General features: G+C 37.9%; 1 protein-coding gene across 3 annotated transcripts in view; it reads right to left on the reverse strand.

Moving 5' to 3' along the window:
- Window positions 1-14,721, reverse strand: part of CC2D2A (coiled-coil and C2 domain containing 2A) — a 93,182-nt gene that overhangs the window by 53,118 nt on the left and 25,343 nt on the right. For all 3 annotated transcript variants that reach the window (XM_087724630.1, XM_087724631.1, XM_087724629.1), the window contains 5 exons: window positions 13,503-13,634; window positions 6,988-7,197; window positions 4,964-5,070; window positions 2,342-2,482; window positions 623-779 (listed from right to left, as the gene is read on the reverse strand). In XM_087724630.1, coding sequence (XP_087580756.1) covers window positions 623-779; window positions 2,342-2,482; window positions 4,964-5,070; window positions 6,988-7,197; window positions 13,503-13,634 — 747 coding nt within the window. The remainder of the gene's footprint in view (window positions 1-622; window positions 780-2,341; window positions 2,483-4,963; window positions 5,071-6,987; window positions 7,198-13,502; window positions 13,635-14,721) is intronic.

Raw genomic sequence — 14,721 nt, forward strand, 5'->3', positions numbered from 1 at the left:
AGAGGGGAAGAGGTATATTGGGTTTGTATTTTGGGGGGGTATTGTTGACAAGAGGAATTGCTGCGATTATTGTTTAATGTTGTACGGCGCCGGCTATGCACAGTATATATGTGAGTGTATGAAAATGAAAAAATGGAAAATAAAAACTTTTAAACAATAAAAAAAAAGAAAGACTGGGCTGATAGACAGACTGAGCTTGTGTGAGGGGGGGGGGTTGAATCTAGTATTGAAACAAACTGCCACTAGCATTTGACAATCATGGTAAATGATCATAGAAATTACCCTGCTGTGTTGATTCGTTTCATATGGAAAGGATTGTAAGTAGATTTGACTCTTGCCTACGTTAACATTGTGACAGTCTGAAAGGACAGAATGCAAAAAATAATTCATTCTAATCTATGTCACTTGACCAGCCTTTCCCGACTATGGTGTCATTAAGTTGTGTGGACTTCAACTCCTAGAATGATCCGTCTAGAAGGCTGTTGAAGTACACGTGTTTTAAAGTTACCAGAGTTGAGAAACACTGTGCTAGACAACTAAGCCCATGCCTAATCTCTTTCCCACATTAGCCAACATATGTGAACAAAAAACACTTCCCACCCACAAAGATGCTGACTCAAACCTGTGCTTTCTTCCATGTTTTCCATGCCCGAAGTTCAGTTTTATATTCGTCCATTTTCTTTTCATACTGTTCACTATTTTCTTCTAGTAATTCAGCTATTTCAGCCTGAATTTCTGCCTCATAGGCCTTCTCATCCAACTTCAGGTCAACATCTTCCCTTTAAATAGTAATAAAATTGAAGCCATAAATAAAAAACAATGTTGGTATATTACATTCTAATATGTGTTGCATTTTTCACATGATCAACATTGATCATGAAAGATTGGAGGTTGAAAGATAGTATTATTATGTATATCCAAATAATAATTGTCATTAGAATGGCGTATTGAAATATTGAACAACCAATAATGAAGGACTATGTCTTAATATAAACACTAGGTTAAGTAATGATGACCTGACTAGAATTTGGAATAGAGGCAGAAATAAGAAATAAGGGTTAACATATTTAACATAATTTTTACATGATAGAATATGAGTAATAATTGGATGGAAAGATTAGCAGTCAGAGGATGATATTAATATGTGTTGTGGCCCAGCAGGAGCCGTTGGAGCTGCCACCAGACTCCGACAGCGAGGGGCCCTATGAGTCGGCTCTGGAGGATGTGGAGGACCCTGGACAGGGTTCTGACTCCGAGCAGGGCGCAGAGAGGCTGATTGGCCACCAGGAGATGCCTGAGCCTTGAACCAGTGGGGAGGAGACAAGGGACTGTGATCGTGATGTCATGCATTGGAGCATTGGGGAGGAGCTAAGGGAGTTGTTCCTGGATGCACGACACCGGAGAGCTAATAGGCGTAAGGAACAGTTACGCAGTTACAGGAGGTAATTGCACTCAGCCAGTGGTAATTAGGCTCCTCTCAAGACTATAAAAGGAATGATTGTGCACACACCCTTTTGCAGGAGTCAACATATTGACTAATACGTGGCTAGCTTGGCAGGCTGGATTGCTGCCACGGTTAGTCTGTGCTGGATTGCTGCCAAGGCCTGGACTGTGCTGGATTGCTTCCAAGGGCCTGTCTGTGTATCAATAAATCATGGAAGTATCTTTGTCTCGGCGTGCTTTGGTGTAGGATATGGGGGGGTCAGAATAACTATGTATGCTTAAATAATATACTATTGGCATTAAAATGGAACACTGACATACTGAATAATTATTATAAAACAAATATATATATATATATATATATATATATATATATATATATATATATATATATATATATATATATATATATATATATATATATATATATATATATATATATATATATATATATAATAGGATGTTACAAGTTTAATTCATGTAACAAATATTAATGCTATTATTGTTATTTGGAACAAAATGAATTATACCCAGAGACCACACTGTTCATGTATTGATACTGATATAGATTTAAAAATAAAAATTATATTTAAAAAAACAAACAGAAAAAGGTCATAAAAGATGATCACATGACCCTGGGACACTGCAAACATCATAAATGTAAGTCAGTTGTCAAGCATCCTAATGACCAAGGGATGCTGCAACAGTCATATGTGTGAAAATGGTCATGTCACTTTTTTCAGTGCTCTAGTAATTTCTAACCATCCTTAAGTAAACTGTTGTAAGTCAAGGACTACCTGTTTATCATCTCAATGAGATCCAAGCCTTAGATTTAAGTCAGAAGCAATGTATGCAGAAAAGCCCCAAATTTAATATATTAAATAATGTAACACCTTACTTTCTCATGAAGAGCTTCAGGGGTGTGTTAATAAACTTCTGAAAATCACGCATGGATTTTATTTCTTTCCAGACTTTAATCATGGCTTTCAGCAATGCTCGATCTTTTTCTTGCTCATTATCGCGAAGTCTTCTTGTTTTCCTGCTCATGAATACAGATATTTCATTGCAGGGAATATATACGGTACATTAATATACATCAAATAACATTAGCAATATTGAAATAGCCTATAATCACAGCTATAGTGTAGCAGGTCAGATTATCGAATCCCAAATCAATTAATAACCAGGTTGCCAAGAAGATGCACCTTACTTTTCTGGGAACGTAATAAGGTCCCTGGGATAGTGGCAGGAAGCTATATAGGTGCAGTCATGATTTTATCTCTGCAGAAGCATAGTGCCATCTAACTCAAGCAGAAACTACCACTGAAGCAAAACTGACACTCCCTATTCTCACTACAGTCTCTATCTTATTTTGTCCATGGCTTCCCTGAAAACTGGCAAAATCTTTAGGACCAAGCAAGATGTGGCCTGGGAACTTTAGTGCTTATATTATATTGGGCAGGAGGAATAACCTTGAAGAACAAAAGGAACAGTCGTAGTCAAAGCCATATTCTGATTTTTTTTAAAAAATCTGAGTCTGGGCCAGAACAACAATTGAAAAAATGTCTCAAGCAAAACACTTCCTAGTTCTGGAATGGGACGACTCACATTGGCCAGGTCGGCACAGATGAGTCAGTGCAGATAGGTAGGCATGACCAGGTGGATGGGGCACAAATTTAATACAAAGAATAAAGGACAATGATCAGAACAAGGAAGAAAGAATGGAGCTACCAGAAGAAACAGTGGGGGAAGTGAAGATAAATCAGCAAGAAGAAGATAACAAGGAGGAAATGTTGGCAAAATGAATAGTGATTAAGGAACTAAAAAAGAAGGAAAATAATGTAAAAGATTTAAAAAGGGAATGGGAAACTGGAAGAGATCTGGGGAAAAGAGATAAGGAGGTGGAATGGATAGTTCTGGAATTAGACAGTGGGAAAGGGTAGAGATGGGAGAAAAAGTTAGATTGCATAGTCAAATAGAGGAAGTAAAAGACTTAAGGGGCAAATATGGGAGGAAAACTAAAAAGAAAATAAGGTTTGGAAGCAGGTAAGATATGAAGGATAAGGGAAAATAGAGTAAAAGAATATTTCCAATCGGCCAGGTCTCCCTGTCCACCAACTTTGTCATTGGCATGTGACAGGAATCTTTTCCCCGTCCTGCCCCTTTTCTCCCTCCTGACTCCCTGGCTCCCAACAGACTGAGGGCTGCCAACTTGCACCCACTGGGACATCCAGCTTGTGATGGTCTCCCTGCCCACTGCACCACTCACTTCCCCCAACCTGTCTCACTTCTGCTTTTCAGAATGGCTGTTGGGTTGAGACCAAGTAGCTCCCTCACCCACCTGCCCTGCCAGTCCAATCTTCTGTTTATTTGAAAGTTGCAGGGGGATGGTGGAGAAAACTCAGTTCTTCACTCCCACAGAGTTCTGTATAGACAGAAAGATCTGGAAATGGTGAGGATTTGTCTGTCTGGAGAAAAATATGAAACATGACAGCTCTCAAGATCCAGGTGGGCCAAAAAAAACCTCCCTTTTGTTAGGGTTCAGGTGGAGCTGGTTCCTCCCCATCCAGATCTTCATAGCCTACAGTCCAGGAGGAGGAGGGGGAGGGGGGGGGAGGAGGAGGGGGAGGAGGCACCAGATGATGGGGAAGTTGTTCTTGGGGGCAGTGGATTGACCACTGCTGGGCTTCTGGGCAGGCTTCAAAAGGCTTCACGGATTTTTCTTCCTCTGAGGTTGTGGCACTGGTGTGGGACAAAATGGTTCCTGCCTCCATGTGTGGTTCCCAGCAGTTTAAGGAGGCGAGGAACTGGTGGAGTGCTGAGTTTTCACCACATCCAGTTAGCCAAGGCGACTTGTTCTGCATCGACTTGGCTGTTCCCAGGAAGCAACGCCCACCCAATGCACCCGCCTCCCCATGCCCATCCATCCATGCTGACCTAATCACACCCACTCATCCATGCCCACCCTGCCATGCTCATCCATTCATATTGATTTGGTTGCAATGAGTTGTCCTACATCCTCCTACTTCTCCCATAGAAGGGAGAAAAGGGGGAAGAATATTCACACTTGCAAGACTGTTACTATAACCTTATAATAATAGCAATATTGGTCTGGTTTCCTAGTCTGGACTAATTGGAAGATCTGACAAGCTGTCCCAACTGATTTGTCCCCATAACACTTTCTTTTTCCTACCATTCTAGTTGCTCCCAGAAATGGCACATAAGAAAAGGTGTTTTATCATAGCAAAGGGTTACACAAAGAGGGGCTTAGGAGAGAGTCATAAATCTTCTGCTGGCTGGCCATTACGTAGTTTCAATTAAACCAAAATATCTACCTTACAAGATAAATACTTGAAATAGCTCATGGAAAAAGAGGTTCTTACAAAATTCCAATGACAACAGTTCATTGGCTTTTATTAGAACATGACTCCGTTCCTTTTTCCCCCCAAAACACTTTTTAAGCTGGATAACTTTTTTAAACTTACAGAATGAATAATAGAACAATTATTAATCTACTCACCTTATTTCAAGTTTATAATCAGTTATGCTTTGTTGGACTACTAAGTTTGGAATTCCACTTTCAGTAGTATCCAAAATATTTTGTAAAGCATTTCTGAGAGCATGAAGCTAGAAAATAAGCTTATAAATATTAGTTTGATTTCTTTGCACCACCATATGAAACCATTATATTTCTATATTTTTCCTTATTACTAGCAACATCAATAGACCTGCTTTTCTATAAAAATGCCAGAAATATTTTCCAAAATAAACCTAGGAAGAACATTGAAAATATAATTTTTTGATAGTTTATTATTTTTCAATATTGTTGTCTCGCCTTTATTATTTCTTTTATTTTAAGTTATATTCTTCCCAATCCTAAAGTCCAAAATTTATAATTCTAACCAATGTATCCATCAATCAAATACCTAAAAGTAAAGAAGATAATGAAGAAGATTCACACAAAGCAAACTTGGTATTTAAATCTTTTCAGAATTCAACCTTAAATGAGGCTTTCCTCATTGGTTTTGTTGGTTGGAAGCTGGCTGGGAAGGTCACGTGGACCTCAACCTATGACAATTGAGCCCAAAATTTCTGATGCTTAGCAGAAAAGAGAGTTAAGTAGTTTTGCTCCATTTTACAACCGTTCTTGCCACAGTTATTAAGTGAACCACTGCAGTTAGGTTAGTGTTGTGGCCCAGCAGGAGCCGTTGGAGCTGCCACCAGACTCCGACAGTGAGGGGCCCTCTGAGTCGGCTCTGGAGAAGGTGGAGGACCTTGGACAGGGTTCCGACTCTGAGCAGGGTGCAGAGAGACTGGTTGGCCACCAAATGGTGCCTGAGCCTTGGACCAGTGGAGAAGAGACAAGGGAGAGTGATCCAGAAGCCAGCAGTGAGTTGTTCCTGGATGCACGCCATCGAAGAGCTATTCGGGGTCAGGAGCAATTACGCAATTACAGGAGGTAATTGCACTCAGCTGATGGTCATTAGGCTCCTCTCCAGACTATAAAAAAGACTGCTTGTGACACGCCCTTCTTGCAGAAGTCAATGCATTGACTAAAGAGAACGTAACTAACTTGGCAGGTTGGATTGCTGCCAAGGTTTGTCTGAATTGCTGCCAAGGTATGTCGGACTTGCTGCCAAGGTCCTTATCTGTTTGTTTGCTTGGCTTTCAGCCACTAAGATTCTAGTCTTGTTATTAAAGGACATTCTAATTAAGCTCATCTCGGCTTTCGTTACTGGATGGAGGAGGGGGTCAGAACAGGTTAGTAACACAGTTCTTATGTGAATCTGGCTTCCCCATTTACTTTGCTTGTCAGAAGGTCATAAAAGGGGAGCACAAAGCCCAACTATCACAAATACATGTCATGTCTACAATCCTGAGATCACCTGGTTTATTTTATTATATATTATTTAGAACATAGAACATACATAGAATTGAAAAGAAGATCAGAAATCTTCTAGTCCAATCCCTGCTTGAGCAGGAGACCCTATACCATTTCAGACAAATAGTTGTCCATTTTCTTTTTGAAAGGCTCCAGTAATGGATCACCCACAACTTCTGAAGGCAAGCTATTCCATTGGTTCATTGATCTCACAATTAATTTTTTTCCCTTAGTTCTAGGTTGCTTCTCTCCTTGATTAATTTCCAATCATTGTTTCTTATCTTCCTTTTGTTGCTTTGGAAAATAAGTTGACCTCTTTCATCTTTGTAGGAGCCCCTCAAATATTGGAACAGTGCTATCATGTAATTTTCTTTCCTTCCTTTCATTAGACCAGATATACCCAATTCCTGCAACCATTCTCCATATAGTCGATAATATCACAGCTAAGCTAATAACTCAATAAAGTTTGCCAAGCACAAGTAGTTAGCAGTATCTGTTATTTTTATCTACTAACAGAACAAGATTTTCTGGTATTCAACCACAAACATATTTTAATATTTGCATATTTTTCTATAAATATACAGACTTCTGCATATTCTACAAAAATGCTGATTTCTGTTTTATTAACACATTTGCAAATTGAAGAAAATTAGTGAAATTACCTTATCTGTAAGGAGTTTAGTAACATTTCTCTGTTTCCCGGAAAGATATTGATCGAATAACTGAGCCAGTTTTGCTGCCAGAACATGTTCACGGCTAAAGCAAGGATGATGTGTGAATATTAATCCTGAAATGTCAATATCCAACTGAAAGCAACTTTGTAGATCATCATTTTCAACAATGTACTGGTTGGCAAGTCTCATTTTTAGAGCCTAAAATAAAAATTTAAGCAACTACATTCACACAGAGGTATGATAGAATAAGATTTCAGAGAAACATATAACAACTGGATCATACATAATCAACTAATTTGGAGAGTTTTCTTTTCAGCATAAGTTATAAGCCTCTGGCTCGCTTTACATATAACTGAGATTAATTATACCAAAGACTAGCAAACCAGGAATAAATATCACTTAATGCCTAAGGATAAGTTAAATAAAATGTGGAATTGACATTTATCAAGAACTTTTTTTCATGTTTCATTTACTTTATTTGAATAACATATAAAAATTCCATTTCTGAATCCACCATTCCCCTGCAGTGTGTTGTCTGGGTACCATTGTTTTTAGACAATCGTAATCAAAAATTTTACAATAACATTCATCACAATAACACTGATAATATAATAACAACAATATTTTGTTTGTCTATTTTATCAAATTTCCGTTTTAACATTTATCCTTTTTATATCCTTGCATTTCCAACTTCTGTTTTTATTGTCTAACCATTGGTAAAATAAGTCCCATGTCAAAAAGTATTCAGTTTCTTCTTTGTCCTTAATAGTAAATGTTATTTTATCATTTTTTCCAACCAAGTATGTATTTTTGTCCAGTATTTCTTGGCTTTTGGACATGTCCACCACATATGGTAATATGAACCAGGTATTTGGTTGCATTTCCAACATTCAGATCTATCCTTATACATTTTTGCCAGTCTTGTTGGTGCAAAATGCCATCTATAGAACATTTTATACAAATTTTCTTTATATACAGTTGACATAGTCAATTTAACATTTCTATCCCACAATTTCTGCCATTTGTGTAGTTCTATTGCATATCTAAAAATTTTAGCCCAAACAATCGTCTCCTTTACCAGCTCACTTTTAAGTTTGATACTTAATAATTAACAATATATTTTCTTTATCAGTTTTTCATCTATTCCTGTTAATATCTGGTCCAATTCTATTAACTCTGTATTGAAACCATACATTTTGGCATCTTTCTCATATTGAGATTACAACATACCTTACAATTTTTTCCATGTTAATAACATTAGGCTGTATCCATGCTTCCATTGTGAAAAGCCAGACTGGTATTTTCAGGTAGTGTTGTTCTTTAATTTTAAGCCATACTGATTATAGTGCATTTCTAACATAATATGTCTTTGAAAGTAACTATGTATTTTATTCTTTCCATATCATAAAAAAGCATGCCAACCTAGTTGAAGGTCATGTCTTTCTAAAGTTAACAGTCTTTTATGCCTAAAAATGATCCATTCTTTCACCCATGTAAGTACTGAGGCCTGGTAATACAATTCCCAATCTGGCAGCCCAAAGCCCCGTCTCTTTTTTTGGAGTCTTGCAACATTTTCAAACTTATTCTTGCTTTTTTCCCCTAGCCAAATATATCTTAATATTATTTTATTTAGTTCTTCAAAATATCCTCCCCTCATTTTATTAGAATTGTTTGGAATGAATATAATCTTGGTAAAATATTCATTTTTATAGTAGCTATTCTTCCTGCTAATGACAGTTGCAGATCTTTCAATTTCTCCAAATTTAGTTTAATTTGTTGTATCAGTTTCATATAATTGTCCTCTTTAATTGTTACGCATTTTGCTGTTAATTGTATTCCTAGGTACTTCATTATTTTAATTTATCAAGAACCTCTGAGCATGACCTTTGTTCAAAATGGTGATGGCCTCTCAAGGTGGAAACAAGGTCACAGACAGATGTCAAAGTAAGGCTCTTTGCTTGGTGTTTACTAGTTTCTAGGCCCCGTCCAATCTTAGTACTAAAGTAGCCATTTCCACTAAAAAGGAAGCCTTTAGCTTTGGCCTTTCATGGAAGACCATTGAATGAAACCATAAAGACAACCTTGACTGCAGAATCAAGTGCATGTTAGGCTTCTGTTTAATAAAATGGCCAGTCACAACCTGGATAAGCTGATATGTTTCATCTGGTAAATGGGGTTATAGAGTAATACAGAATAACAAAGTTGGAAGGGAACTTGGAGGTCTTCAAGCAGGAGATCCTATACCATTCCAGGCAAGTGGCTGTTCAATCTTTTCTTCAAAGTCTCCAATGATAGAGCACCCACAACTTCTGAAAGCATGCCATTCCATTGGTTAATTATTCTATTAAGAATTTTTCCTTAGTTCTTGGTTGCTTCTCTCCTTGATCAGTTTCCATCCTTTGTTTCTTGTCTTGCCTTCTGGTGCTTTGGAAAAATAGGTTAAGTCTATCGAGATCCATCTGGATCTTGAGTCTATCTTGTGGGGTGTTGGCTATTCCTGCCAGTTGTGCGTCATCTGTAAATTTGATGCATTTCCCTTCTATTCCCTCATCTAAATTGTTTATGAAGCTGTTGAAGAGTACAAGGCATAAAATGGAACTTTGGGGTACCCCACTGCTTACTTCTCGCCATATAGATGTAGTTCCATTAAAGACTGCATGTTTAGTCACTTTATCAAAGAATAAAATAAGATTTGTTTGGCATGATCTGTTTTTAACAAACCTGTGTTGGATTCTGGTTATAACTTTTCTTGCTTCTAGGTGTTCACAAATCGGCTACTTGATTATCTTTACAAGGATCATCCCAGGTATTGATGTCAGGCTGATTGGTCTGTAGTTTCTTCAATCTATTATTACTCCCTTTTTTGAAGATGGGAACCATATCAGCTCTTTTCCAGCCCTCTGGTAGTTCCCTGGTGTGCCAGAATCTTTGAAAGATATGATTCAATGGTTTCAATATCACATCTTCCAGTACCTTCAGAACTCTGGGAAGTAATCCATCAGATCCCAGTGATTTATATTCATCAAGATCTGGCAGGTGTTCTCTTACCATTTTCTTGCTTATATTAATTTATGTCCTATGTTTTTTATGATTACTGTATTTTTCAGAGTATAAGACACACCAGAATATAAGATGCACCAAAATTTTGAAGAGGCAAATTAAAAAAGTTTTTGTACTATGCAGACCTCCCCCAAACAGCCCATTTTTCACAAAAATGGGCCCGTTATTTGTCAAAAAAGAGCATGAATTAGCCTTTAGGCTACTTATAGAGTACTCCTGGGGGCTGGGGGGGCAAAAGCGAGCAAAAAACAGTCTGTTTTTCGCTCATTTTTGCCCTTCCCAGTCCCCAGGAGCATTCTGGAAGCCTCCTAAAGGCTATGTATGGCCATTTTTGCAAAGGGGGCGGGGTTTCTGGAGGCTAGAAATGCTGTATTCAGTGTATAAGACCCACCCAGATTTTCACCCTCTTTTTTGAGGGAAAAAGGTGCATCTTATACTCCAAAAATATGGTATGTTTTTGGCAGGTTCAGCTTTATTATCTTTTTGCATGAAGACTGATGCAAAGAATGAATTAAGCAGCTCTGCGTTCTCTCTACTGCCTGTTACTTCCTTGCCGTCTTTACTCATTAGTGGACTGATTGTTTTCTTAATCTTTTTCTTGTTTTTTATATGTTGAAACTTTTAAAATTATTTTTGACATTTGTTACTTCATTCTCAGCCTTTGCTTTCCTTACTTCATCTTTGCAAGTTTGGGCTACTTGTTGGTATTCTGCATTAATTATGTGCCCCTCTTTTCATTTTTTATATTTATCATTTTTGTCTTTCAGTTTTCCAGAGACTTCCTTGTGCAACTATGCTGATTTCTTCTTGGATTTCTTGTTTTTCTTTTTTAGTGGTTTTGAGCTGGATTGAGCTTTTATAATAATATTTTTCAGAGTTTCCCAAGTTTCTTGAGTTGTTTTCCTCTTTAATATTTTTACCATAGAATCCTTCCCAGGTTCGCTCTCTAAGTTTGTGTAAATCAGCTCTCTTAAAGTGTAAGACACTGGTTTATGTTCTATTGTTTGTGTTGGCATTATAAGTGAATTCAAATATGACATGGTCATTCTCCCCCAAAGTTCTGGCAATTTCAACTCAGGGGTGAAATTCAGCAGGTTCTGACATGTTCTGGAGAACCAGTAGCGGAAATTTTGAGTAGTTCATAGAACCAGCAAATACCACCTCTGGCTGGCCCCAGTGGGGTGGGAATGGAGATTTAGCAGTATCCTTCCCCCAGGAGTGGGGAGGGAATGGAGATTTTGCAATATCTTACCCCTGGAGTGGGGTGGGAATGGAGATTTTGCCGTCCCCGTACCAAGCTACGCCCACAGAACTTATAGTAAAAAAAAATGAATTCACCTCTGCTTCATCCCACTCTGTCACTTCTTCTCTGTTAGTAAGAATTAGGTTCAATATAGCTCTAGTTCCCTTCTCTAACATTTGGATGACAAACTTGTCAATAGGTCAAGAACCTGTTTGATCTCCCATTTGATTCACAGTTTGTCTCCTAGTCCATGTCAGGATAGTTAAAATCCCCTTACTACTGTGGCATATTTCCTACATACATTTGTTAATTGGTTAGCAAAAAGTTCATTTACCGTATATAAGACACACCTTTTTCCCCCTAAAAGAGGGTGGAAATTAGGGTGCACATTATACTCTGAATGTAGCTTTTTGGAAGCTTTTTTCCAGCCCTAATGAGGTGCTAATGAGTGAAGCAAGATCACTTCACTCATTAACACCTCATTAAGGCTTAAAAAAAGCTTCAAGTATTTTTACTGCAGCATACTGTTGGAAAAATTTCCCGATTCACTCAGGCTGGGAAAAGCCAACGGATGAAAGATTTGAAGACTGCCTTAAGAGGTACTTCTTTTGCCCAGTTTCTATTTTTGGGAAATAATCCTCTAAAGGGCAAGGCAAATAGTTCATGTGACTATGTGATTTCTATTCTTTTGGGGATAATCCCTTTAAGGGCAAGGTAGGGATTTTTCCTATCAGCTATCTGAGCTTTCTCAATGGTTTCCTTCAGGCAAGCACTGGGCTGGTTTGTTGATTCAGCTTTGTTACATTTTTACAGCTGTTAAGTGCTTTTGGCTGAATGCCCAGATATCTAGTTAAGCTTATTAAGATTTTCCCCAGCTGCCTGGGGAAAGAAAAAAAATGGCAAAAAGTGTTGTTTTATATACTATTATGTCAGATCCCTAAAAGTGATACTGCCATTCAGTTGGAAGTAGAGAGGCTCTGGAGTCAATTTATTAGCAGTGCCTGTGACAACTGATATTTTACAACTGGTTTCCTGGTGCCGAAATGCCTGAGATCCAATAACCTTTTGGGGGAATGTTTATGATGGCCATGTGGGATGTGGCACTTTACTGTGTAACGGAAGATAGCCATGGGAATGTATGTTTATTTGGCTGTCAGGGCAGTTGATAAAGGAAACATCTTCACACTTGTGTATTGGCTAGAATCTGCATTCTAACAAATGGGAGGGGTCTCTACTGCTTTAATTCTACTTCCATTGCCTAAAGGGATTTAGATGTTGCTTTGACTTTAATGGCTTCCATTCTTCTTAATAAAAGGTTCCTTTTGAAATACTCCGTTTCAAGAGTCTTCATTTTCTTAATTTAGGATAGGAGCCCTTACAGTTTGCTTGTTTTTCTGGTGCTATGGGAATAAAAATGAATACCTGGTAGGCAGAATTTCCCCCCCTATTTTCCTCCCCCAAAACTAAGGTATGTCTTATACTCCGAAAAATATGGTATGTCTTGTGCTATGTTGAGTGGCCTTGTAGTTTCCCCCTTTTATATTGATCCATATGCCATCAAGGAGGATTTCATCCTTGGGGTTTGTGAATTTTTGTAGATAGGTAATGATCTCTTACGTACTGTATATTGCAACTCTACTCCTCTTTTGGTCTGTTTCTTTTGAATAGTTTATTTCCTTCCATCAGTACATTCCAGTTGTGAGTTTCATCCAACCAAGTTTCATTAATGGCAACCATATCATATATGCCCTAATGTACTAGTACTTCAAGTTCACCCTCTTTGTTCCCCAAACTTTGACTGTTTGTGTATAGGCACTGAGTCCTGCATGGCTGACTTTCTGAGTTTATTTTCTCATTGTTTGATTGGTTGTATTGAAGTTTATGCTTTATTAGGTCCTAAAGATCCTAAGGATTTGTCACCCTCCTCTCTCAATTTTAGTTTAAACCCCTTCTGATAAGTTGAGCCAGTTGTTTTCTGAATACATTCTTCCTGATTCTTATGAGGTGCAGTCCATCCCATGCCAGAAGCCCTTCATGTATATAATGAAGACCATGGTCCAGCTGATGCTGGTTGGTGAATTCTGGGAGTTGAAATCAACACATCTTAAATTTACCAAAGTTGAAAACACTGAATTGGGCAGTGATTTGTATTCAGCCATTCTGCACTGAGGCATCTAACAACATGCAATAACCAACATACCTTTTTATAAAAGATCACAAGGTCCGTCTCTTGGTCTCCCTTTGTAAGAAACGATGGAGGTCTAGTAAGGGATTGTTTAACTGGATTGGGCAAGGCTAAAATTTGACCATCATCTCCAAACCACTTTTTCCCCTGCAAAAAAGAGGACATAAAAACATTTAAATTTTGCCAGAAGTATCTTGTTAAAACTATACCATTTTTCAGAAAATGAAAGCTAACAATCAATAGGAAATTAATCCTTGGTTCCAGTCTTACCTGATTTTTAAAAAATCTTCTTTATTATTTTACATATAATGGGAAACAGGAATGTAAATCAGCTACTATTTTGATTAGTTTCTAAACAGGCATTGGTTTTACTGTCTCTATTGCTTTCACATATGTTGCTATTTTGTACTGCATTGATTATTGTTTTGTGAAGTGCACTGATGTTTCTTAAACGAAGAGTGGTATGCAAATATTGTAAGTAAAATGAATTTTCTTTTTTAAAAAAAAAGCCCGTATCATCTCTATATCCAAGAATATGTCAGACTTTCCAATGGGTCTTCTTAAAAACTAAATATAGAAGGTGGTCGGATACTAGTTTTTGAGTCAGAAATGTATCCGTTGGCCCAGAAGAAAGACAAAGCTGACATAGAGAATGACAGAAAGAGACCGCCTTCTAGTAAACTGATGTTCATGAGTGACTCAACAGTCAGTTTGTAATCTGCTAGGCAGCATTTTTTGAGGTCCCAAAGAACATGCTCTTAAAATGTCAATGGTCCCTCTAGTTCCAAAGGTTTTTGGAATTCTGAAGTAATGGCAATGATTCTGAAAAGTTTATGTATGAATCCCTCACTTGAGAATAATCAAACCCAAGACATACAGGACTGAAGCCTGATTTCTATGGCCCAGAATTCTTGGAATTTTCCTGAAGTCAGGCATCTCACATTAGGTATCTGTTCTTCTGTCAAGAGAAAACCTCGTCTTGGGAAACAGCCAAAGAAGGAAGGGACTGCAGAGGATGGATTGCGATAGGCTGAGATGGGAGAGGCTCAAATTCTGAAGGATTTTCCCTCCAATGTCATAATGGCCAAGTCCTTGCTCTCAAGCTCTCCCCAATACTATCCCAATGGAAGGATAGAATGACTAGTTTAAAAACCCATTAAAGGAAAGACATTTGCATTTGTCTCTGTGTCCACATTTCCATTCTGCTGATCTGTACAGAAGTGGTCCTAGCATT

This window comes from Thamnophis sirtalis, unplaced genomic scaffold, assembly GCF_051295495.1.
Source record: "Thamnophis sirtalis isolate CommonGarterSnake01/CBP01778 unplaced genomic scaffold, rThaSir2_p1.2 scaffold_10, whole genome shotgun sequence".
Taxonomy (NCBI): domain Eukaryota; kingdom Metazoa; phylum Chordata; class Lepidosauria; order Squamata; family Natricidae; genus Thamnophis; species Thamnophis sirtalis.